The sequence below is a fragment of the Motacilla alba genome, chromosome 24 (assembly GCF_015832195.1).
Source record: "Motacilla alba alba isolate MOTALB_02 chromosome 24, Motacilla_alba_V1.0_pri, whole genome shotgun sequence".
Taxonomy (NCBI): Eukaryota; Metazoa; Chordata; class Aves; order Passeriformes; family Motacillidae; genus Motacilla; species Motacilla alba.
This window is the reverse complement of record NC_052039.1, coordinates 1,533,446-1,559,171: the sequence shown is the minus strand read 5'-3', so window position 1 is coordinate 1,559,171 and position 25,726 is coordinate 1,533,446. Positions and strand designations below refer to the sequence as shown.

Here is a 25,726-nt window from a genome sequence, read left to right as displayed (position 1 = left end):
GTGGAGAAGGGAGGAGCAACCAGACCAGGGAGCTTTTCCCTGTTGTTGTCCCTCTGCTTTCCCTGGGCAGAGCCAGGGGGAAGCCAGGACACTGCCTCCCACCAGGTGTGTTCGAGCCCCAGTGCTTTCAAAGAAAACCTCGTTAAGAAGCAGTTGAGTTTGGATTAATATTTGATGAGCGACAGTGAGCTGCTGTTCAGAGATAAAACAGTATTTACTGAGCAAGGGCTTTCCTGCCTCACTGAGCCAACAAACAAACAGTGCTCAGGGGGAAGCAGGTGGAGGTGAGGACAGGGGATGCTGTGAGATGGCTCTGAGCATGGCTCAGCAGGACCAGGGGGATGGTGGGGCTCAAGTCCCGAGCTGCAGCTGCCACTCACAAAGCTGTGATTTGGGCAGGCAGCAGCCTGGGCTTCAGCCCAGCAGGGGAGGGTGGAACTTGCTTGGTCTGCACTTGCTGTGATCCCTGTTTGGCCGTGGGATGGGAAGAAGTGGGGCAGCACCATCGCTTGGGTGGCTGACAGATAAATGCCCCCTGGCTCCTCCTGACCTCTGCTCCTGCTGCAGCACCTGCTGGACTTGTGCAACATCCCTCAGCTATGAAGAGCTACCTGTGTGTTGCTCACAGCTGCTGCGCTCAACACCTTGCAGCAGCTGGGAGGGCTGTCTCCCTCTTCCCAGCTGTGTCTGTGTGTCTGTCTGTCAGTCCCACACATTCCTTTGGAAGTGCAGTGGTCCCCAGGACTGCAGCTGGTGCTGGAGGGTGGCTGCACATGTCTCCCCCTGCTGCCAAAGATAACATTATTTGCAAAGGTCTCCGCCAGCCCTGGGGGCAAGAGCTCTGTGTGGATGCACAGAATGAGATTTGTATCACTGCCCTGCCTGCACCAGCTCCCCATCGCTCCACAAAAATAATCATCAGCTGAGGAGCCCGAAATGCTCAGGGACTCTGCCTCCTGCAATATTAAACCTTCCCATTTTCCTCTGCCACTTTAAAGATTCTCTTTCTTACTGCGAGTGATAAATAATAACAGCAAAAAAACACCCCACAGACACACAACAGACATCAAAAGCCACGAGAAGATTGGCAAATAGAGAGATCTGAAGGGAGCAAAGAGGAGGCCTGGTTGGGAGTCGGTTCACGTCGCCCTGACTTCTGCTGCTTTCCATTAATTTTACCCGCCATTGCAGGTAGCAGAACAACAGCGACAGCTAATTACTCTCCCTTTCCCTTTCCTGCCCGTTTGCTTGCAGCAAAAGAAAGCCAGTAAATTCCCAAACTCCCCCATCCCCATCCCAGACCTGTCCAGGAAGCTGCAGAGGTGTGTGGAGGGGTGCTGAGGTGGGATGTGTGCCGGAGCCGTTTGCTGTTCCAGCCTGGCACCAGGATGCTCCGCCAGCAAACGGGCTGGCAGAGGCTGGCAGTGGCTCAAGGGAGGGGAGAGGAAAGCTTAGCGTGGTCCTCTGCCGCCCTTGTGACACCAGGGAGCCTCTCTGGGCTTCCAGCCTCATGTCTGTGGTGCTAAAGCAGATGGGGACACATCCAGGGAAGTGCTGCCGAGGAGCCCAGGTCCTCTTGAACCTCTTCCAAGTGGAGGATGCTGCACTGGCAACACCCAAGGAGGATTTTGGTGGGCTGAGCTGCTCTTCAGCTCGAAAAGGAACCTGGCAGAGGTGGGATAAACCCAGACAGATGGGGTATAAGACCCTACAGAAGCTGTAGGATGTGTCTGTGCAAAGCTTGCTGTATATGGAAGGAGGGACAACATCCAAATGAGCAAACCCCTGCTGCCAGAGGGTTAATTCACCCCTGTGCCAGAACCCCCTGCTCAGAATCTCTGTGACAACTCACCAGCCTCTGCCCTCCCCTTGCTTTTGGTGACACTGGCCTGTCCTGTGTCCAAAAGCGAGTGACAGCCCAAGTGACATCGTGGGCAAACAACCCTCCCTGGGGAAATGCTCCTCGCCAGGAAACGCTGCTGCCAGCGAGGGAGCGGGGCTGGGATTTCAGCTCCAGCCTCCTCAGCTGAGGAAAGGAGAGAGGAGCTGTGCCTCCAGCACAGGACAGCCTGCCCCAGCCCTGCCTGCCTCCCAACATCAGGAGATGCCAGCAGATTTTAAAGAAGAGGGATTCTTGCTTAGAAAATGCCACTAAGGCCAAAGATTTTGTGAAAATCTGTCAGTTTTGAGAAAATGCCATTAACCCTCTGCCTTCAGAAGAGAAGACAAGGTGCAGGCTGTAACTTTCCACTCTGGCTCTGGGAGTGGATTGCTCCAAGGTCTCTTTTCCAACCTGGTTTTTCTTGCATGAAAATCGACCTGTGTGTGATTATATAAGCAAGCATGAAGAAAACTTCCTAAGGAAAAAGCAGCTCAATTTAATCAAAACTATGTTCTCTATAGGGGCAGAGAGGCCTTTTCATCTCACGGGAAACTGTGTTGAATTTTGTTTCTTTTCCCTTGTCCCCCTAAAGAGAATCGGAGGACTGGGCTTAAAAGCTTGGGTTGGCAGGACCACGGAGGTGGTTTAGTGGCTTCATCCTAACAAAGAGCCCGGTTCATGGATACTTCCCAAGGGAAAATCTATGGGTGAGATATTTGACCTTATGTGCTTTTCTTCCCAGGAAGAAAATCCAGGATGCAAACCCAATGCAAAACCTATGGCTCCTCAAAAATTCCAGCAAAATTACAGCTTGCTGGCTGTAGATTTATACCCACAAAAGGAGATCTAGGTTGTTTAAACATTCTTCCTTTGTGTTCAGAGTTATTTACTGACAAACATATTGGGGGGAATTAAAAACAAATATTGTCTGAAGATATGTGATCTCTGTCCGAGCATGAGGGAGGCCGTAGGAGATACATCAGAGTGGTCCTTGCCCAAGGGAAAGAAGAAAATCACACTTCCTATTTTTTTTTAAGATGGAATTAAGTTCATTTTCACCAGTGGTGGGGTCCTGAGTGAGCCTGGGGTGGCACCGAGCTCATGTTCTGCCTTCTCAAACCTCCAGGTGTCTCAGTCCTGAGGCTTTACAGTTCCCATCCTTCTCTCCTGGCCAAAGTGCAGGGACCTCCTTGCTTGGATGACCCACTCCAGAGGGCTCCAAGCTTAAGTGCTGAAACATCTGCCACTTTTATATAGTGAAGAGCTTTGAGATCTTGTGGAAGGGAAACAAATCCCCCCTCCATCAATCAGAGCCTTTAAGCAGAAGGAAGCCCCAGCGAGCACTGCTGAGTCCTGTTTGCTTGTCACAGTGGTAGGGAAAAAGCCTTGTGTGAAGCTTACATGCTAAGAGAACTCAAGAAATGAAAAATCCAAAGTGATTGAATTTGTCATGCCTCCTTTTTTTCCTGCCCAAAACCCTTTGTATGGGAAAGCATAGCCTGAAAAAACATGCAATTAGTTTTAAGAGTAAAATCCATCATGAAATGAATCCCAAAGCCATTTGAAGCAAAGTAGAATCAGGGAGGCTCAGAGGACAGGAAGGGTGACAAGACCCATGGCCTCAGGATGGGTGAGAAGAGAGGAAGAGGGCAGAGGGGCATTTGCAGCCAGAGGTGACAGCAAAAACCTGCGCTACCAAGACGCCAGCAAAGATGGGAGAGGAGTGTTGGATTCACCTCTGCTTGGTGGAGAAAAGCAACTCAGCTCAGCTTGGGCATGGATCCCAAGGGTGGAAACAGCCAGGAGAAATCACAGAATGCCAAAATGGTTTGGGCTGGAAGGAACCTTAATGCTCTTCTTGTTCCACCCCCTGCAATGGGCAGGGACACCTTCCTGTATCCCAGGGTGCTCCAAGCCCCATCCAGCCTGGCCCTGGGCACTGCCAGGGATGCAGGGGCAGCCACAGCTGCTCTGGGCACCCTGTGCCAGGGCCTGCCCACCCTCACAGAGAAGAACTCCTTCCCAATATCCCATCTAGCCCTGCCCTCTGGCAGTGGGAGCCATTCCCCCTTGTCCAAAGTCCCTGTCCAAGGAAGTGGGAACTTTAGACTGGAGCCTTCCATGCTGCTCCAGGGCACAAGGGATCAGCCCAGCTGGGTTCAGGGATGACGTGGAAGGTTCCTTTGTTGAGAATCAGGCTGATGGAGCAGAAGTTTTGCCAGGGTCTTGCAACTGTCTGGTTCCTTGACCAGAGATGGTTGTTTTGCCTTGGACTGTACCAGAACCAGTCCTGGGTAAGAACCACGTGGGTCCTTCACCCAGCCTGCCATGCACTTTGTTTTCCTACCAGCTGTAAATATGAAACCAGGGCTATTTGTATCTTTGACATTAATTGACTTCTTGAATTAATAACTCTTCTGTGTAACCAGGAACACAATTACTGCTTTGATGTGCTGATATCCAGCTGGAAGGGATAGTTCCTACCCGGAAACTTGATTGTACTAATTAAGCTGTACGAGCCTAACAGGAGGAGGGTCATGGTAACCTGTCCCCGGAGGTGCCTCCTCTGTTATTATCCATGGATGGTTCTGCAGAGCCAGAATGGATGGTGAGCCTGTGTGTGCATGCTCAGGCCTTCCAGGCAGGAGGGGTGAGTGGCTGACAGATGAGGCAGGACAGGGATGCACCTGGTTACACAAAGATCTTTTCTCCCAAAGTGTGCTGACAACCTGCCCCAATTCCCAGACCCATATTTGGTCTGCTTAGGCAAAAAAAAAAAACTGTGATAGGAGGGGTGTTTTCTGTTGCAGGAGACCTCACACCCAAAGCCAAGGGCCCACGGCAGCGACTCTGCTCAGTGCAGAGCATCTGCTCTCCTGCCCATCACGAGTGAGATAGAGCCTGGGTGCAGTCACAGAATCACAGAATCTCCTGAGCTGGGATGCACCCACAAGGGTCATTGAGTGCAGCCCCTGTCCCTGCCCAGACCCCCCAACAATCCCACCCTGGGCATCCCTGGCAGAGGTGTCCAAAGGCTCCTGGAGCTCTGGCAGCCTCGGGGCTGTGCCCATTCCCTGGGGAGCCTGGGCAGTGCCAGCACCCTCTGGGGGAAGAACCTTTCCCTGATATCCGACTTAAACATGCCCTGGCACAGCTCCAGCTGTTCCTTCAGATCCTTTCCCTGAAATCCATCCTAAACCTCCCTTGGCACAGCTCCAGCTGTTCCTTCAGATCCTTTCCCTGGTCACCAGAGAGAAGAGAGGACCCAGGGAGGCTCGGGGCTGGCAGGGGCCCCATGCACCACCTGCACCCCAGACCTCCCTCAGCAACAAGCAATGCATTTCCTGCTGCTCCAAATCTCCTCAAGCACCTGTGCCCTGCTCCGAGCTCACCGCGGCCAGTGCAGGGGCACTGCAGACTGTGGCTAGCAGAGATGACCCCACCCACTCAGGGAGAATGTCCCACTCAAGGAGATCCCATGCCCTGTGTCCCCTCCCATCTCTGGCACCTGCACCTCTGCTCTGGTCCCTCCTGGGCTCAGCTGGGAGGGAGGGCACAGAGAGGCTTATAGTGATTGCTTAAGGGTTACACGGAGATGGCAGCAGAGCTGCCTTGTTCAAATCATAAAAGAGTGTGCAAAAAAAGGAGAGGAATTCTCCCATAATAGAGTTTTCACTCGGCATGCATTGCTCCTGATGTCCCCAAACAGATGGCTCTGCCAGCTCAGTGCCAGGCCCCTTAATCCACTCCAGGTGCCGATGAATCCCTGACCAAGAAGCTGTAGAATGTGGCAGACACTGGTGAGTGGCAGAAGAGGAGCCTCTCAACATGCAACAGCACCATCAAGGCCACAGTGGCACCAGGGAGCCACCAGAGTGGGGACAAGGACCCTGCCACAGCAGGGAGGGGGGCTGGCTCCAGCCATTGCATACGGGGGCAGCAGAGGCCGTGGGGATGAGCCACGGTGAGCACCAAGAGGGGAGAAACACAGGAGGAGGTGGAAGGGCCACCAGAAGCCACAGCCGGAGGTGCTGAGCTCTTTTGGGTCACCTGGAGGGGAAGGCGAGATGCTCTCAGCAGAGGGCTGGACTGAGGTGCCAGGGGTGCCAGGAGTGCCACCTCACCTGTACTGGGTGACAGCAGGGTTGGCCTTGGCGGAGCAGTGGAACTTCACAGTGTTGTCCTCCAGCACCGGCTGCGGCTCCACGGACAGGTTCACCAGGGGTGGGTCTGCAAAGAGAGACAGGCCCATGAGCAACCCAGCACAGCTGAGGCATCCCCTGCCTGCTGCCTGCCAGCTTTTCAGGCTACAAAGCAAAACTTGGCTGTAAGAATGCCTGGCAAAAGCACTGAGACTCCTTGGTGCTGCGATATCACAGAATCCCAGAATGTTTTGCTTGGAAGGGACCTTAAAGATCATCCAGTTCCACCTGCTACCATGGGCAGGGACACCTTCCACTAGACCAAGTTGCTTCAAGTCCTGCCCAGCCTGGCTTTGAACACTTCCAGCTTCTCTGGGCAACCTGTGCCAGGGCCTCATCACCCTCACAGGGGAGAATTTCTTCCTGAGATCTCATCTAACCCTGTCCTCTGGCAGTGGGAAGCCATTTTTCAGTTTAAAGCCATATAAGGTTTGTCAGACAGGCTGATGCCATGAGCGCTGCTCTTCTCTTGAAGGGCTTCAGCAAATAAGACAAGAAGAAGAGCCACAGACACCATTTGATGTAACATTTCACTTGGAAAATGTGACTGCTGGCTCTGATTCTCATTTAAGGACATAAACTTGCCTGCTTTGAGACACTCCAGTTTAATATCTCGCTGTATAACAATGATTTTTTGTCTATCCTCTAACTTTAAAGTGGCATTTCTGCTCTTTCATCAGCCTAATCTTCTCTGCTGAGGCCTTACTGGTGTCACAGGCTGCTCCAGTCTTCCAACTCCTCCTCAGTTTCTCTCTTCCTTTTCACATGAGAAGCATCTAAATGCTTTAGCAGCAAATAAAATTTAGGAACGAACCGATAAAAGCAAGCAGGAAATGGGTGAAATGTTCAGATGCAGAATATCCAGAGTTGTTTTAATTTCTCGTGATGACTGAGGCCTTCAGCTTTAGGTTTTAAGCATGGGACCTTATATGAGAAAGAAATGGCCTTGTGGAGGGTTTTTTTGGTGCCTGAAGAACCAGCTGTCCCATGGCAGAGGGACTTGGGGCTCATCGACCCAGCTGAGGGGCTCTCCTGCCCTTGAGGTGGGAGTCTGCTGCACATATGCAAAAACGCATCCTAAAACAGGACACGTTACGTGTTCGGCTTTCCCTGCTGCCTCTCTCCTCTTCCAAGTGCCCAGCAATGCCCTTCCCAGCTGGAAAACGGGGAAAGGCTGCGGTGACAGGACAGGAGGGCAGAGAAGCTGGGTGGTACCTCTTGGTCCAGGGCACCTCCCTTGGCCTCAGGTGCGCTGGGGCACCCTGGAGCCCCGGGCTGGGTGTGGGTCAGCACTGGATACCCCAGTGTTGAGTTCCCGTGGGGATGCTGTGGAGCCATGGCTCCAGGCAAGCCCAAGGGGTGTCCTTGGTTTTCTAGGGATGGAAGTTTCCCTGCTGGCCTCTCCCTCCAGCACCCCCAGGTCAGGTCCTGCTGGAGTGACCTGCTCAGGGCCTTTGCTGGAGGGTGTGGGCTCCAACTGGGCATGCTGGTGTGGAAACTGCTTCCACAGGAAGCCTGGGTTATTCCAGCCCTGCGAGGTGCCAGGCCAGCTCGGGGACAGCAGCGGAGGGTCGGAGGTGGCCTCGGCAGTGACCTTGGCTGGGCGGGAGGGGAGAAGGAAAGGCGGAGTCCCGGCAGCGCTCCAGAGCCTCCTTCTTCTCCTCCCCGTGGTATTTACCCAGCCGGAGCCTGGCTTTGTTGTGAGCAAAGCCACCTGCCTTCCTGATGGGAAATTATGACGGGGAAATTATAGGTATTTTCAATTTACCCTAATTTCATTTTAAAATGTGCAATTCAAATGACAATAAAGATGGGCGCAGTTGGGAATATAAATGAGCTTCCCTGACACAGCAGCCCAGAGATGTATAGCGGGCTCCTAATTCATTCCCAGGCATCCTGACACTTCCCTATTGTTAGACAACAACAGCTAATCACCTTCCTTTGTTAAGTATGAATCACACTTCTCTTTAGTAGCTTCCCCATTGTTTGATGGGTTAGGAGCTGTGCCTACGATTTACAGAGAGGAACCTCTTTGTATTAAAATGAGCCCGGCTCCCTCCTGCACTCAAAATAATAATAAAAAAAATTAAAAAGAAAAAAAAAAGAAGCAAAGGAAATGAATTAAAGTCTTTGATCTCGCCTTTCAGAAATGGGATTGGGCTTTCGAGTATTGTGGGTGCTGCGGGTAGCGTGGGTTGCGTGTGCCACTGTGTTTCGGGGCATTTTAAAGGAAAAAAAAGACACAAATTGTAACTCATCAGGATGTAATTCCACTCGGTTACAATTATAATTCCTGCCTGGCTTCTTGTAATGAATTTGAATGATGGAATGAGATAGAGCCAGCCCACAGGCGGCGGCAGGAGAGGATGTCAGCGCTTGTGCAGGTGCTGCCGGGACAGGCACAGGGACAGGCACCGGGACCAGCATCACTCCTCACCAGCCCTGCAGCCCGGGAGGCACCTTGGCAAACCCCTCAGCTCCCACCGTTCCCTCTCAGCACCTCAGGAATGGCTGCGGGCTGAGCTCCATGGGCTGCAGGCACTGTGCTGGCACTTGCCCTGCCAGGTGCAGATCCCTCTCTGTGCTCCTCTCCCCTGTGGACAAGCCCTTCCAACCTCTTCACTAAGGATAAGGTGCCACTTCAGCCCTGGGCTTTCCACTCCCCAGCGGGAAGCACAAAAGGGAATCAAACTCTGCAAAGCTCCAAGGATAAACGCAGCAGGAGACCCTCCAGCACAGCGATGTGCCCCCATCACCCTCCACTTTCCTTCTCCTCCTCCCACCTCCTGCAAAAACATACAGATGCAGCCAAATCTCTTCTTGCCATGACAAAAAAAGGTGTAAAAATGAGCAACTGCACATGTGTGTGCAGAGGCTTGGAGCAATGGCTTTGGATAAGCAATAACCCTGCTCCTCCCCATCCCAGCATGCTGGGTGTGCATTTCCATGGAGCCACTGGGCTCCTGCAGTATAAATAGTTTATGGCATATCAAACTATTAAACATGGTTTTAATCCCACTTGTGATGTTCGACGCATAACTCACAGGAGGCTGACTTTGATGTGGCTGGTGGAACGGAAATCACATTGAACAGATGTTCCAGCTGGAGCTGCTTAGTGTTTCCATTACAGAGCCTGCACTGGGGCTTTTTCCAGCTCTTTCCACCAACCCCCCTTTTTTATATATTTGGGAGGGGAGGGTTTTATGACTCAGCTCTTTCATTGCTGCTGTCATGGTCAGGCATGAGATTGATGGGACCCCAATTTTCCATCAGCTGAAAGAGGATAATCTCTCCCACCACACACACACCCTTCCTGGGGATAACCTCCATCCTGGTGTTTCTCTGCTGCCTGTGAGCATTGCTGATGTTCTTTTGAGATGCAGAAGAAAATGAAAGAAAGCAGTAGGAGTGATTTGCCAGGCCGCTGCTTCCTGGGAAGGATTATTTTTGGTTCCCTGGGATTTTTTGGTAAGGCCATCTCTCAAACCATGCAGCTGGGTGATGTTTGCTATGGTGTGAATTCAACCTGCACTGCTGGAGGTGGAGAGTGCAGGGTCCAGGGGATGCTGCAGCTCATGCCAGGCTGGGAAGAGCTCCCCAGCCAACAGCTGCTGCCTGCTTTTCATTATTCCTCCAGAAACACTGCTTTCTCTCCCCGAGGTGCTGCTTCTCTGCTAGATATTGGAAGAAGACCCATGAGCAGGACTTCCCAGAATAGATCCCTAGGGAAAAATGAGTGGTCCAGATACTTTTTGCTTAGGAAAAGCACCTTTAGCTCTTTGCAAAGTGAATGCAGCTGGTTGTGAGGCATCCCTACAAGGCAGGGAGCGAGCTAAAGCTGGGTTAATAGTTGCACTTGATGATCTTAGAGGTCTTTTCCAACCCTAACAATTCCATGATTCTGTTACTAGATGCAGCTAGAGCAGGCTTTTGCATCCAGGTCAAAATCCATTCCACCTCAGCTTGGTTAATCCATCTTAGTATTTTTCTATCCCATCATCCATCCAGCTTTGGAAAATTGATATCCTCATTAGCCACCATTAAGAACAACATACTTTTAATAGCTGGGTAGAATATTACTGTTATTATATTCACAGCATGGAGAATTTAATAGCTCAGAGTGGAAATTGGTGCTCTTTATCGGGTTTTTCTCTTTCCCAAGCAGATTCCATGTGGCTCGGGGATTCAGCTCACGTCTCCAGCCCACACTGTACTGCCCTGGTGTAATGATGTCTCTGCTCCACGTTGTTTGTGTGAGTGTGTCTCCAGCTATTGTAGCTGTTTGCTGGCTGTGAAATAACCCAAGCTATTATCTCATTTTATCTGCCCAGTTCTGTCAGGACATGCAGGCAGCAACCCAAGAGCCTGGTAATCTTCCGGCAGCAAAAGCTGGAAGTCTTAAATGGTGAATTTTCTGCTGTGCTTGAGTTTGTTCAGTTGAGTTTGCCAGTTTTAATTGGTCTCTGGAAAGCAGCTGGCATGCTAATATTGAACATCCTGCTTTTGCAAGTCATGGGTAAATACAGCTGCAGGAACTGGGTGTGTGAATGGAGCACGGCTGGAAGGGGTTAGGAGGAGCCCAAGAGCAATGGCTACTGCAGAGGAGGAGGGAAAAGGCTTGTGAAATGTGAATTTTGCAAGATGGCAGATTTTGCTCTGTGGATTTACAGTAAAGGGGAATGGTACAGCTCTGACCACAGCCCTGTCCCCTGAGGTGGTGACTGGTGCTGGCTTTGTGTCATGGGAGGGGCACTGTCCCGATCAGGGGACACTGTCCCCATCAGGTGTCTCACAAGAAATCTAACACTGAACTGCCTGTAAGTCGGGGAACACGGGTTCTGCACCAGAAACCCTAACAGGACTTATCTCTGCTACTGGCCATGCCCAGAAAAGTTGCTTGCTCACCCAAAACCCTTTGGCATCCATCCCTGCTCCAAAGACCCCTGAGGACTTGCATCAGGGCACAGTTGGGCCACCCAGAGCATGGCAGCTGGTGCTGCTGTGCTCAGATCCATGGACACACGGGAAGCAGGATATCTCTGTAGCGTGGGTGTTCCTCAGGGAGCTCAGGGGTCATGAAATCTCCTGGCTGGGACTTCCCTCTGCCGATACTCCAGAATCCCAGTAAGGAGAAACCCCCCATGCTGCTCCTGCCTGGAGTCAGAGCACTGCACACAGCCCTGGCTGGAGAGGGCAGAGAGGTTGGGGGGGTCCCAGCAGCCAGAGGTGGCTCAGCCAGCTGTGTACTCACGCTGGATGTCAATGGTGACAGAAGTCTCCTTCCCGCTGGGAATGGCTTTGTTGGTGGCACGGCACACGATGCTCTCCCCGTTCTCGATGTCGGACGGGGCGATGAACAGCGTGCTCATGATGCTCTCCCTCTTGCCATCACGGAGGAGTGTCTGCCGGGGGAAACAGGGATGAGGAAAGTGCTGGAAATGAATTTGTAGCAAACTCTCAAAGCCTGACAGAAGGCCCACATAGTGTGTATCTGTATGCAAACCTTGAGATAAAAAATGTTGACTTAGAAATGCCATGGAATAGGACAGACGTTGTTGAGAGAGAAATGGAACTAGAAACAAGTTTAAAGGTGGCCTTGCAAATAAGACTAGATACTTTGGAGAAATAGAACTATGAAAGATGCACTGTAATAGGACCCATGAGGGGTAATTTCAGATGCTTTGCCTTGTGGCATTTACAGCATGGTGTGGCAAATCTGATAGGCCAAGAAACGCTTATAGTGTTTTGTAATTAGGAGATAGGTGGTTTCTGATTGTGACGGTGTGAATTATAACATCTGTATTGTTTCACCTTTCACATGAGACTGAAAATGGAATAAAAAGTTTTAAAAACGCCTCTCAGTTGCCCCATCTCTGGGTCAGAAAAGGGCTTAATCTGACAGAAAGGACTTTCCTGCTGGAGAGGGGCCCTTTCCCCATCCCCAGGCTGCTTAAGAGCTTCTCAGCCAAGCAGCTTCCTGCAATAACAATTCCTCTGGCTGGAATCTGCCAAAAGCCTCAGGGGGAATAACAAAGGCAAATTTCACTGCACTTCCCTGGGAATTGGGCTCTTAACTCCCATCTGCTTCCCTGCAGCCCTGCTGTGCCTAGGCCAGGGAGGAAAGCTCCAGGGAGACACCTCACCCACCACCCCAGCAAAGAGGGAGCCAGAGGCAAATGGCTTTGTGACCCTGCTGTCATCTTCTGCCACGTGAGTGCACAAAGCTGCCTGGGCACTTCCCACAGCAGTGAGGTGATGCCAGCTGCCAGCAGCACAGACAGGCCCTGGCCATGGATCCTTGGCTGCCGTGCTGTGGTCTGGCCCAGCCTATGGTAAATCATCCCCTCTCAGGTGTTCACTGATGAGGGCCAGAGATCCAAACCCTGGTGGTGTCTTAGGCTGGAAATGGGGGTGTGTGTTCTATTCACCATCTGTCAGAGCCGGGGCAGTTCTCTGCTGCTCATGGGGCAGTTTCTTTATCTCTCCCAAACCCCATCCTCCCTCCAGGAGATCTCTGCTGTCCATGGCCAGGGAGTGTCCCTGCATGGCTGATCAAATTCCATCATCCCATGGGAGATGCTCTGCCCAGGGCAGGAGCCCAGCATTCCTACCTGGATCCAATCTGAGCCTGGAACAGCACAGCAGCCTTTGCCCCCTGCATTCCCAGAGGAGCAGCTTTCTCCTGCCCTGCATTCCCAGAGGAGCAGCTTTCTCCTGCCCTGCATTCCCAGAGGGAGAGCAGGCCCATCTCCAGCAGCCCTGGAGCTGCAGAGGAAAACTCCAGCCTTGTGCAGGATCCCTGCTCCAGCAGAAGCACAGCTGGCCCTGCAGGAGGGCTGAGCCACCATGGAATGGCACTGCTGCCACCAGCCTGACCCACAGCGTGCCAGGGCCTGCTCTGACTCTGGCAGGGTTGGTTTGTATTACTGCATTGTTTATTTTATTTTTATTTTCTTCCCTAATAAAGAACTGTTATTGCTGCTCCCATCTTTGCCTGAGAGCCCCTTAATTTAAAAATTAGAATAATTCAGAGGGAGGGGGTTTACATTCTCCATTTCAAGGAAGGCTCCTGCCTTCCTCAGCAGACACCTGTCTTTTCAAACCCAGACAGGTGGTTACCAGCCCTGCCTGCTCAGCCTTGGCACCGTGCTTCTTCCCTGGATTTATCCGACTTCAGCTGTGGTGCCTTGCTGTGCCTCTTTTGGGAGCACAGGAGCCTGGGAGTGCTTCCTTACCATCCCCTAATCTTCTTGCAAGTTCTTACAGGAGGTCACGTCACCCCATAACCCTGACTTTGATAAACTGAGCCCTCGGAGCTCTCAAGATGTTGTGTGGTTTTCAGTCTTTGAATCATTCTCCAACCTCTGACCTCTCTCTGGTTTATCCACAGTGGATTTTGGACCCTGCCAGGCAGGTTTTCCTTCTAAGTCTGTATCCTTCAAGTTTGTTCCTCACAGTGTAACACAGGGCTTTACTGGGAGATAAAGAGATGTCAGCAAGATGTGTGCATGTGGCACTTGGGGACATGGCTTAGTGGTGGCCTTGGCAGGGCTGGGGGAATGGTTGGACTTGATTTTGGAGGGCTTTTCGGACCTAAATGATTCTTTGATTCCAAGACTAATGCTTTCCCTGGGTCATCGTGGCACAGCCTTCATGCACACAGGTTTGTGCTTCTCATGCACGTGAGACAAGGAATGATGCTGAGAAACTGTCACCACAATCAGCCCAGGATCCCAGAGTCATGAGGGTTGGAAAAGCCCTCTGAGATCGAGTCCATCCATTTACCCAGCACTGACAGCACTGACCCACTAAACCACGTCCCTCTCCACCACATCCACAGGGTTTTGGAACACTTCCAGGGATGGGGAATCCACCACCATGCTGAGAGCCCGTTCCAATGGCTGAATACCTTTTCAGTAAAGAAATTTTCTCAATATCCAATCTAAACACCCCCTGGCGCAATTTGAATCCATTTTCTCTCCTCCTGTCTCTGTTCCTTGGGAACAAGAAGGTTCCCCCGAGCCTCTTTTTCTCCAGGCTGAGCCCCCACAGCTCCCTCAGACACTCCTGGTCCTCCAGCCCCTTCCCCAGCTCCATTCCCACCTCAGGACACAACTGCAGGATGCTGCCCTGTCCTTGCTTTATTGTCACCCTGTGTGCTCTTCCCTTGGGGAACAACACCCCACTTTTGGTGCTGGGGTTGGGGTGAACCCTAAGTCTGTGTGGAATTTCCCCTATTTGAGGTTAACCTCCAAATCCTGCAGGATCTTGTAATGTTCCCTGTCCCCTTCAATAGGGATCAGGGGGTTTTCAGTCAGCTGTGGCTGTTCTGTACTGCCTGGCTGGGATTGCAGGGGGCTGCATATGGATCATTTGGTGGACTGGAAATTCAGAGTAACAAAGAAATTATCACTCAGTAGGAATGGTTTCAGGCACTCAGTAACCCAAACAGGACTTCTTTTTGGTTGGCTGGAACACCTGGATCAAAGGAAAGATGGTTTGGGATTCAGTTCTCTTGAAAAAGCAGAAAGAGGAAAATTGAGGAACTATTTTAAAGGGAGCTTCAAAAGGGAAACGTTTCTAAGATCCCAAAAATCCAAACTTCCCACTCAAAAAATGTCTAAAATTGTCTGCTAGTTTTCTAAAGGCTGATTTTCTTTTTTAATGCAGAAGGACCTCATGGAAACCTTCAGGAAGTCGGGGAAAATGAGGTTCAGCCTCAGAAACAGAAGTTTTCCTGACTCTAGGAGGAGGGAAGGATGCCTCCCTCCGTGGAGAACAGGGGTCCCCTCCCAGCCCATCCCTGCCAACTGCTTAAAATGCCATGGAGATCTCTGTGCTGTGGGAGATGGATCTGCAGCCTGGAAAACTCTGCTTTGGAAGGGTGTTTTGTTGGAAATATTTTGAAGATGGGCGTTCCCCCTTCTCTGCTCCCCACTGCTTGTGGGTCTGAAAGGGAGAGGGCTCAAAATTTGTCTCCTCAGGGCCTGACAGCCCTGGAAGGGAAAGCTGGGGGCGAGGGGGATAAGCTGTGAACAACTGCACGTCAATGGCCTGGATTTTAATTAATTCCACTTCATTTGAGAGAGAGAGAGAGAGGGAGAGAGGTCAGTTCTCCCTGGCTCTAATTAGTGCTGCCTCTGGCAAGGCAGGCAAGGAGATGGGGCAGGTTCCCCCTGCTCACCCCGGGCTGCAGGGAAGCGGCTCAGCTCCAGCAAGGAGGAGGAGGAGGAGGAGAGGGAGGAGGCAGGGAGGGTGTTCTGCCTCCTCTGCTCTCCCCAGCAAATCAGGATTTTGCTGGAATGAGGCTGCATGGAGGCTGCACAGTGGCAGCCGAGGATGAAATGTTTATTAAAGATCTTTGGGAGCTCGAGGAATGGCTCTGACTGCCCACTTTGAAGTTCTGGCTGCAAACTGACCCATTTTAGGTTTCGAATTTTGCTGTTGAGAAAATTTCATTAAAACTGTCAAGTGTTACTGAATCTTTCACACTCACCACCCATCAGGAGCTCATAAACAGGAGAACATTTGGGGTCCCATTCCCAGTGTGCTGCTGATTGCTCTTTGATTATTTCCTTCATGACCCAATAAAGACTTTCTGTCTAAATTAAAAAATGCCAAGAACCCTGACAATTTTTTCATGGAGAACTGCAGTTGGAGGAGGGGACACGTGTCACTGCAACTACCCCTTTAATCCCGAGCTTCTACTGCAGAACCAGAACCTGGGCTGGGTCAGTGCTGCTGCACACAACATTAACACCACACCCAGGTGGGATTACCAGGGGAGAAGTGGCCACACCAGGTGATGACAAGCTGTGAGAAGGCACAAAAAGCCAAATTCAGAGCAGAGCCCATTTTGGTGACAGTTTTCCTGCTGACTGTTTTCCTCCCAGCCTCCCCAGTGGGAAGGGATGCAGGGTGAGAGTCTGAGCTCTGCAGAGCTGAGGGTGCTGCCCCAAATGTTTTGGGGCTGTGTGAAGTGTCAGGCCTGGTACCCCTTTCACGAGCCCAGGCCTTGTCCCAGCCCCATCCTGCCTCACCTTGGAATAGGTGGCTCCATTGATGACTTCTCCCCTCCTCATCCAGATGATGGAGGCTGCTGGCTTGGCATTGTCTGCGTGGCAGGTCAGGTTCAGGGGGTCTCCTGCTCTCAGGCTGATGATGGGCCCCCCTAAAATGACAGGGTCATCTGGAGGAACTGGAACGAAAGAGCACAGAGGAGACAATGTCATTAGAAGCATGAACCCCACCTTCCTGGAGTCATCTGTGGGGGCTGAGCTGCCAGGGCTGGCCTGTGACCTCTTGGACTCTGCAGATGGTTTGGGATGGCATGGCAGTGCTACCCCCTGTCCCCAGGTCAGAGCCACCTGCCTTTTGCTGCTCTTGTGCCTCAGATTTGACCTCCAGCAGCAGCGTCTGAGGGGACTTGGGCCAGGTGGCTGCAAGCTTTCAGGAATATGAGGGATCAGGTCTGTGGCACATAAATCCACTGAGGGCTACTAAATCCTCGAAGCCCTGCCTGTCCCTGAGCTGCAAACTCTGCAGATGGTGAGTATTGAAAGCTTGAAATGAATATCCCTGCTTCCTGTGCCTGTTCCTCTCTTCCTCCCTGGGGATCTCTAGCTGGCTGCTGCTGGACACAGATACAGACAGGGCTTGGAGAGGAGTGGGTGTGATCCCTGTTCTTCTGACTGAGAAGTGGGAGGGAGGTGAGGCTGTTTTGAGGTAGAAGGGCAGGGGAAGTTGGATTTGGACCTGTAGGACTCAGGGTGGAATAACCTCTGGGCATCAGGAGTGTGACCTCCAGGTGCCTGCCTTTGAGGAGGGCTCCCTTGGCAGCCCTCTGTCCCAGAGGGACCACGGAGGAATGGGGTCACTCCCTGCTGTCTTTGATGTCCCTGTCACTCCCACAAGCAGGTTGTGGTCACCTCCAGCCGCAGGGAGGCTTCTCAGCACCTCCCTCTGGGAATGCAGATCTAGACAGGGGGGAAGAGACACATTTAAGACCTCAGTCTTCCTTTGAAGGCTCCTGAGAGCCCGTGGGAGGCTGCAGCTCCAGGCTCTGCTGGTATCTCACAGCCCTGGGCCTCTCTGCTGGAAATGAAGGCAGAGACAGGGACAGGCGGAAACAGGGAAGCACAGGAGGGGCATCTGAGCGTGGTCTTCTCTTTTGGGACCAGCTCTTGGACCTGGCACCCCAGAATGCCAAGAGATGGGAAATCCAGCTGGGGAGAGGGGCTGTTCTTTAATCTTGCAGGGAGGAGCTTTTATCTCTGCTACACTGATGGGTCTGCTCCATCCAGGATCTGTGCTGGAGATGGAACTTTGTCCGGCTCCTCACAGAATCAGAGCATTATCTGGGTTGGAAAAAACATTTAAGATCAAGTCCAACCATTCCCCCATCACTGTCAAGCCCACCACTAAACCATGTCCTCAAGTGCCACATGGCTTTTAAATCCCTCCAGGGACAAGGACTCCAGCCTGGTACAGAGCTGAGCCATGAAAAGTTTGGCCACTGGTGGGTGTTTCATCAAGAGATAAAAAGTTCCTGACTAAGTAAGACAAACACACTTTTATCTCTGCTCTGAGAGACCCAAGCTCAGCCCTTCCTCTCCCTGGCTCTTTAACAGCATCCCCAATCCCACGGATGCCTCACATAATTCCAGGAAAACAGCAGGGAACCTCCTTGTTGCTGAAAGCTGCTGGCAACCCCCTCATTGAGAGCCCTTCCAGCCCAAAGCACTGCCCAAAGGCACTGAGCTCTTCCCAACCGTCACTCTTGGGAAGCCAAATGCTGTTCTTGCCACAGACAGATGTGTTGGGGCACATCTGTCCTGGGGCCCGTGTGGGGCTGGGAGGCCAGCAGGAATATGAAGGACACGTGAAAGCCACTCTCAAGAAATGGGAAATTGCTCCCTCACACCCTGCTCAGAAGCGGGTGGCAGAACCCTCTGACCCTCATCACCCTTCAGAGGGGATGCAGTTGGGTCAAATCCAACAGTTTTCTGCCAAAGTGGAGCTGGTTTGTTCCAAGCCAGTGCTGCTCCCCCTTGGAACCAAAGCTGGCCTAAGCCCCCTCTGAAATGCCCAAGCCTGGCTTTGCTCCTGAGCTGCCCCTGCGTTGTGGTTGCTGAGGAGGATTTAAAATCTCCATTGGCGGGCTGGGGTGGGAACTGGGAAGGGATCATGGCCCCTGACAAGCCAGAGGTGGCTGCCTGCCCCAGGCCGGGATTTGCAGATGTGCTGCGGGCACACCCCGCTGCGCACACGCTGCTGCCAAGCGCTGGGAGTAATGGGATTTTTCAGCTCAGTGGGTGGAACCCAAGGACCGGGGAAAAAAGCTTTTCTACACGGATCCAAAATGTACTTTTTTTTTTTTTTTTTCCCTCAGGCTAAAAGAGTGGAACAAGAAAGTGAAAATCTGTGGTTTGGGTTAGTTGGAACGCCTGTCACTGAGATGTGAAAATGGGAACAATTCTGCTCTAGTCTGATGTTATTTAACTGTAAAGGAAATATGAATTTTAATTTTTAAGATTTATTTATTTTATTTCACTGGATGAGTTTATGCTGTTTAAAACCAAATCTGGCATTTTTCAATAGTTTTTTTTTCCCCTCACTGAATCCATTAATTGAATTTGACCCCTGCTTGTAAAAAATACTGAAAATTCATCTTGTAGAGTGGGGAAAAAAACCACAAATCTTTCTCTGAAGACCACCTTGGAATTTAATGAAGGAACTTTTATGGTGGGATGTTTGACATTCCTGACTTTTTTTCCTGATATTCCTGCAGCAACATCTCCCCTGCAAAGCAATCGAGCACGTCCACTAGGGGATATTATGGGACAGGGGAGAACATAATGCAAACAAACATGGAATCGCTTGTCTGGCCTGTGCCAGAAATCCTCAGTTTTTAGTTTTGCTGCTATTTCTCCCTGTGGGATCAGCAGCCAGCCTTGAGGAGCTGCTTATGGCAATGAGGAGAGGATGGGTTCTGGCGATCTCTTCCCAAGTAAATGGTTTTCATCACCCAGTCCTCCAGGTAGCTGTGAATTATTGATGTCTCCAGGCTCCCTAACAGGGAATTTGCTTGGGGTGGAGGGTTTGATGAAGAGGAATCAGTGATGTCTCTCTAACTTCTGCAATATGAAGGATGGATGTATTCTTCCCCAACACACCTCCAGCATGGGAGAGGAGGCAGAGGAGGAGAAGGAGGAGGAGGAGAAGAATGAAAAGATGAAAAGGGGAGAAGAAGAAAGGAGGGAAAGCAAGAAGCCATGATCCATTATTCATCCACTGTGCTCCCAGGATTGGTTGTTATTATGAGGCACCACTACAGAATCTGGTCTCCTAATTTTTAATCACGTAGCTATGGAAGCGCTAGCCTTCCTGATTAAACCAGGGATATAAATAGGAAGAGTTGTTTGGGGTTGCAGGGGGGTTTATTCCTGACAGCAAAGCAAATGAAGTTAACCCGCTCATGCCCAGGAAGATTGAAATGATGGAGAAAGGATCCAGGACAGCTCAAGTCCGGCAGAAAGTTGGATCAAAAAGGCCTCAAGGTGCACTAGGGAGGTGCAGTTGGGATATTAGAGAAAAATCCTTCACTGAAAGGGTGGTCAGGTGGGAACAGGCTGCCCAAGACAGGGGTGGAGTCCCCATGCCTGGATGTGGCACTTGGGGATGTGGTTAGTGGTGAACATGAGGGCAGTGCTGGGGGGACTCGATGGGCTTACAGGGCTTTTCCAACCTGAATGATTCCATGAGTCTGTGACATGCAGCTTTTTATGGGGTGGGAGTCCCCATAAATTATCCCCAAATGGACATGAGAGTGAGATCTTCTGGGGTGGAGGTGAATGACCCCAGCAGAAGGTCTCCTGTTCCTCACATTGCCCTCAAGACCTCAGCTGGACACTTGTCCCTCTCTTCACTGCAGACAAAACTTTCCAAAGAAATGCTGACAAACTTCTCCCTGCCAAACCCCTCATTTTCTGTCAAAATACAGGAATTGCTGAATATTTTTAAGCCAGTCTTGGACAGGCTTCAATCTATTCTCCACAGCTCTGGGCTGCCTGGATGAGAGGGGACAGCCTGGGGTCTCTGCTCCCTGCCCTTTGGAAAAATGCACTTGCAGCACATCATCATCAAGAAACACAATTAAATGATGGTGCTCCTGGCGCACTCATCAGCTTTTAAAATTACTTGTTAGAGGCTTTCCTGCACACTGTCCCACCCTGCACAGCTTGGTTAATTAGTGACCCCCACAGAATTCTTCTGCTGGGCTGAGACCCCAGGCTGATGCTGCCTTTAGGAATGACCTGGATGTCTTTAAATGCTCCCAGCAGCTGGACAAGGATGTGGCAAGCAAAACAGAGCCTCAGTCATTAGCAGTAGTTGCTGAAATAACAGGATTCTCCAGCAGCCAGGTCCTGGAAGTGCAGGAAGCAAAAAGCCCTGCAGCCAGCAGTACATTTTCCCTAATTAAGGCTGTTTTCCTGTGTTGTTGTGCCTGGTACCTTACTGCTGCTGGGTTTGTGTAACAACCTCCTCTTGGGGCCAACCTCTTCTTCAGTGTTAAGTGATTCAACCCTAACACCTGCTGGTGGGCAGGGGCCACCCAGCTGCTGGGCTGCAGAGGCAGACACTGAGCAGCCCCTGAGGGCTGCTCTGAGCCAAATATCTGCAAGGAGTGTTCAGCTGGTGTTAGACTCAGCACAAGAGTCCCCTGTGGAATGAGATCCCTTGGGTAAGGCCTTGCTGATGCATTGCTCATCTTCATGGCTCCCCTTCCCCAGGGGCTCTGGGCCCAGCTCAAAAAAATAACAGGGACCAGAGGATGCTCCTGGTGATCAAGATGTGCCATGAACCACTGGAAGGTTCTTCCTGGCCCCAAAGCTGTGAGAATAAGTGTAAATCATTTGGTCTTGTTCAGCCTGGAGAGGAGAAGGCTCTGGGGAGACCTGAGAACCACTTCCAGGGCCTGAAGGGGCTCCAGGAGAGCAGGAGAGGGGTTTGGGACAAGGGCCTCGAGTGACACGACACAGGGAATGGCTTCCACTGCCACAGGGCAGGGTTAGATGGGATATTGAGAAGGATTTGTTCGCTGTGAGGGTGGGCAGGCCCTGGCACAGGGTGCCCAGAGCAGCTGTGGCTGCCCCTGGCAGTGCCCAAGGCCAGGCTGGATGGGGCTGGGAGCACCCTGGGATAGTGGGAGGTGTCCCTGCCATGGCAGGGGGGCATTTGATGGGCTTTAGGGTCCCTTCCAAACCTATTCTGTGAATCTGTGATGAATCAAGAGCATCCCCAGCCTCCCCAGTGGGGACAGCTGCCTCCCAGCGAGCACTTGGTGAGAACACGAGGTCCTGTGGGGATGAAAAAGCCAGGCTGAGCACAGGTCCCTTTGCTGCTGAGTTTTGTCTCTGCAGGAAGGGAATCCCCAGAGAGATTCAGCTGGCTCAGCCGAGCCCCTCGTGCAGCAAGGCTGGATGTGGGAGCTGTGCTCTGCTCTGCCAAGTGTTTGTGCATTCTGACACGGCGTTGCAGCTTGTCAGGGAAGCAGGTTCAGCTCTTGTAGACAAGTCAAGCTTATGAGGCATCACAGAGAAGTGCTGGGCCTGACGGATCCGGCGCTGCCCTGACCCGCACGAGCCGCTTGCCCCTGGGGAGGTTTTGGGATACAAACCCTGCAAACAGGGTTTGCCTTTGCAAATCCCATCTCTGCTCCACGCTGGGGCATTGGGAGTGCAGATTTGCTGGCTGGCAAGGCATTTGTGAAAGATGCAGGATTCAGCTTGCAGCCTCTGGAAAATCCTTCCCTGGAAGATCCTCTGATCTAGTGGAAGGTGTCTCTGCCTGTGGCAGGAGGGTTGGACTAGACAGCTTCCAACCCCAAATATTCTGTGTATCCGTTGTCCTGTCCTGGTCCAGAAGGTGGTCAATGTATCAAGACTTTGGGGCTGTGACTTTAGCAGTAAGCTCTTGCTAATGATATTCAGCAGAATGAAGTTAATTGGCTGTGGTATCATTTCTGTGCATCATTTGGGATCAGAGCATCCTCTTCTCTGCTTGAGAGCTGCAGGGAGCTGCCTCCTCTTCCCAGACAGTATCTGCTTTCCCCACCAGCCTTGGGGGCATTGTGGAGCTTTAGTGGTGTTGCTCTGCACGATGTTTTTGAGATTCTGGGGTGTTTTGGCCACACTCATGGATGCAGAACTCCCTGGAGCTGATCAAAGGAAAAGAGCAGCTCCCCTACCAGGCAAAATCAGCAGAGGCTGGGCTGTTTAATTGGCAAAATGAAAGCTGGGAGGCTTCACTGGCATGAGCTACGTTGAAAGAACCAGAAGTAGGTTGGGAGAAGACGAAGGAAAAAGCAGGAAAATTTGGATGCTGGGGGAGAAAGAAGGTTCTCTGTTTCATCAAGTGTCTAGGAAAGCTTTCCATGGGGAGGAAAAGGAGCTAGAACACAAAACTGCTTTTAGGATGAAGCTTGCTACATGGGATAAGAGAATCCCCTTACAGGGATTGTGTTTCTGGCAGAGTTTTCCAGCAGACTGCTCAGGGTCTCTCTGTATTATCAACCCTGAAGGCTGCAAATTGTGAGGGCCTAAACCACTGCAGAGCAGCTTACAGCTCCAGGAGTGTTTAGCTTTCCATTTATCAGGCCTTTACACATTTAGGATTGAGATTTCCAGCAGTTTTTCAGTGCTAGGAAGGATACAAACAGACTCTTAGGTTTTGTCCAACACTTGAAAGGCAGGGATTTTGCTGTCTGAGCATTGTCATGGGCTGGGCTTCTCAGGGAAGCACCAAATGGGGACTTGGGGCAGGACTGTGGGGCTCAGTGACCTAAGATCTGGAGGAAACCTAGCCCTGGATGCCAACTGAATCCTCCCCTCCTCTGTCTTGATGAGCATCTGTTCTACCTCTCCCCTTCCTGATGCAATTAGGATTTCAATCCTTTTGCTTTGGCAGCTAAGGGGAAACAAACACAGAGCGAGTGGTCAGAGGTTAAATGGGGTCAGCACAGGGCTCAGAGTCCTTCCTGACTCCAGTGTGGAATATTCCCCCTTTAAGTATGGCTGAGCAGATCTTCCTTGGCATCCTACATCTGAAACCTGGAGACCAATCCTGTCTGCAGCTGCTCAGCAGGAGGAGGCTCCACTCTCATCCTTCCCATGCTGGGCTCATCCCCAGCAGTGTGGGCAGCAGGATGGTGAGGGGATTCTGCCCTTCTGCTCTGCCCTTGTGAGCTCCCATCCTCAGAGCTGAATCCAGCTCTGGAGTCCTCAGCACAGGAAGGACCTGGAGCTGCTGGAATGAGACCATGGAGCTGCTCCAGGGCTGGAGCCCCTCTGCTCTGGAGCCAGGCTGGCAGAGCTGGGGGTGCTCACCTGGAGAGGAGAAGGCTCCAGGGAGAGCTCAGAGCCCCTGCCAGGGCCTGAAGGGGCTCCAGGAGAGCTGCAGAGAGACTGGGGACAAGGGATGGAGGGACAGGACACAGGGAATGGCTCCCACTGCCAGAGGGCAGGGCTGGATGGGATATTGGGAATTAGGAATTGTTCCCTGTGAGGGTGGGCAGGCCCTGGCACAGGGTGTCCAGAGCAGCTGTGGCTGCCCCTGGATCCCTGGCAGTGCCCAAGGCCAGGCTGGACATTGGGGCTTGGAGCAGCCTGGGATAGTGGGAGGTGTCCCTGCCCATGGCAGGGGGTGTAATGAGATGAGCTTTCAGGTCTCTTCCAAGCTAAACCATTCCATGATTCTGTGATTGTATAAAACCATCCCTGGAGCTGTCTGCACCTTCCCTACACACATGACAGGCTGAAAACCACCCAGCCCGTGCTGTCCACGGTCAATTTACAGAGGCCACACTGGCTCTGGGATGAGCTCTGGCATTGTTTCCAAACATCCAGCCCCCTCTGTGTGCTGCCAGCCTCTGGCCCTGCTGAGATTGGCATGGCATGGAAGGCTGGTGCTTTGCCTTCCTGCATCCATCCCATGCCAGGTCCTGGCAGGGTCGCCCACCCTGGCCTGGGTGGCAGTGGGACGGGGTTCTTGCTCTGTGCAGTACAGAGCTGTCCCCTAGTCCTTGCTTGGTCAGGGATGGATGGGAAAAGGAGGATGTCCTGTCTACAGGTTCCCTGTTGCCCCTGCTGCATCCTGGCCACATCTTTCCCAGGCTCTGCTGCCTCATTCCTCCCTCCTACCCACACGAGCTGAGCCTGGAGAGCCTGAAAAATGCTGGGCAGCTCCTGGTGCTCCAGAACTGCTGCCAGGAGAGGGAGAGGGAAGATGCAGGCAAACAGCACAGCGTGGGGAAAACACACTAAAAAATAAATCAAAAGAAACAAGGGGAGCCAGGGAGAAAAATAGTGATGAAAGTTTAAATAGTGCATCTCTCTCTCGGTCCTATTTGTCTTGTGGCACTTCAGTGTGTGTGTGTAAGCAGGAGGGGCTGGGGGGCTGCCAGGAGTGCTGCCTCCTCTCCATCCCAAGCACACACCTGTGTCCCTGTTTCCCTCCTGTCCCTGCAGCTGAGCCTCATTCATGAGAAACAAACCACTAATATTTCCTAAAATTCTCTCTTTCCCCGCCCCTTATTTTCTCCTAATGATTTGTCTTTTTCCATCCAGCCACTGAAAGTCTCACATGTTCCACAGTTTGTCATCAGGACGGATTTCTCCAGTGGAACAGTGTCTTGCTGGACAATGCAGATCCCTAAAATTCAGAAATGATTCCTAGAATGGTTTCATCTCACTGCAGCAAAGCCCAGCTCTGCTTTCCCACTCACTGCCCTGGAGGGGGTGATTTTCTTCCATCTAAGCCCTTTCCAGGTCATTTTTGGGGAATATCAGTGGAAGACTCTGCTTTTTCATGCTGAGGAGGGGTTTGCTCCCAGATTCTTGGCTAGAGAGTGTTTTAAATATTCAGTTTTCACAATAGATTGGAATTAAACCAAATGTCAAAGTTCTGAAATCCTTTGTGAGAGCTGGCTCTGGGCAGAATCCATTTTGGAGAGCACACAAACAGATCTGACATGGGATAAGTGAGCATTTGTATTCTACTGAAAAGCCTTCTATGCAAGGAGAAAGAAGTTCTGGCAGCCCCCTTCCACACTTTAACAAAGATCCAGATGCAGTGCAGGCAGGTAGCTGGCCAGATATGGATTGTTTACGTGGAATGTTCACTCTGCAAAGAGTAAAAAACTTAAAATTTTCTCTCCCAGCTGAAAGGGCAGCACCATGCCAAAGAATATATTCCATTTCCAGGTCCTAGTTCGATTCTCCCCACCAAGGCAGTGTTATTGGATGGATCATGTCAACAGCTACTGCCAAGCCCTAACTCAGGGCAGGGGGATTTGGAGTGAGCTGTTTTGCTTTGCTGTGTCTGCCCTGGCTGCCCGTAAACTGAAGATTGTTGCCCACAACTGAGAGAGGTGGGCCTGTGATCCAGGACAGCCATGATTGATGGTTCCAATTCTGCCCGTCAGGATGGTGGAAAGTCAGGGTAAAGCTTCCCAGATGTGTCAGCAGGGATGGGAGAGGAGTGGAGGAAAAATTACCTGCCCACCTGGCCTTGTTACCACTGATGTAATCAAATTTACTGATAAGAGCCCCTGTCACACACAGGTACCCTGTGCTGGGGATGC

At 51.7% G+C, this 25,726-nt stretch overlaps 1 protein-coding gene across 4 annotated transcripts in view; it reads right to left on the bottom strand.

The window, feature by feature from the left end:
* The window catches only part of KIRREL3 (kirre like nephrin family adhesion molecule 3), a 368,481-nt gene that overhangs the window by 43,069 nt on the left and 299,686 nt on the right, over positions 1-25,726 (bottom strand). For all 4 annotated transcript variants that reach the window (XM_038161414.1, XM_038161415.1, XM_038161416.1 and 1 more), the window contains 3 exons: positions 16,125-16,282; positions 11,336-11,486; positions 6,007-6,112 (listed from right to left, as the gene is read on the bottom strand). In XM_038161414.1, coding sequence (XP_038017342.1) covers positions 6,007-6,112; positions 11,336-11,486; positions 16,125-16,282 — 415 coding nt within the window. The remainder of the gene's footprint in view (positions 1-6,006; positions 6,113-11,335; positions 11,487-16,124; positions 16,283-25,726) is intronic.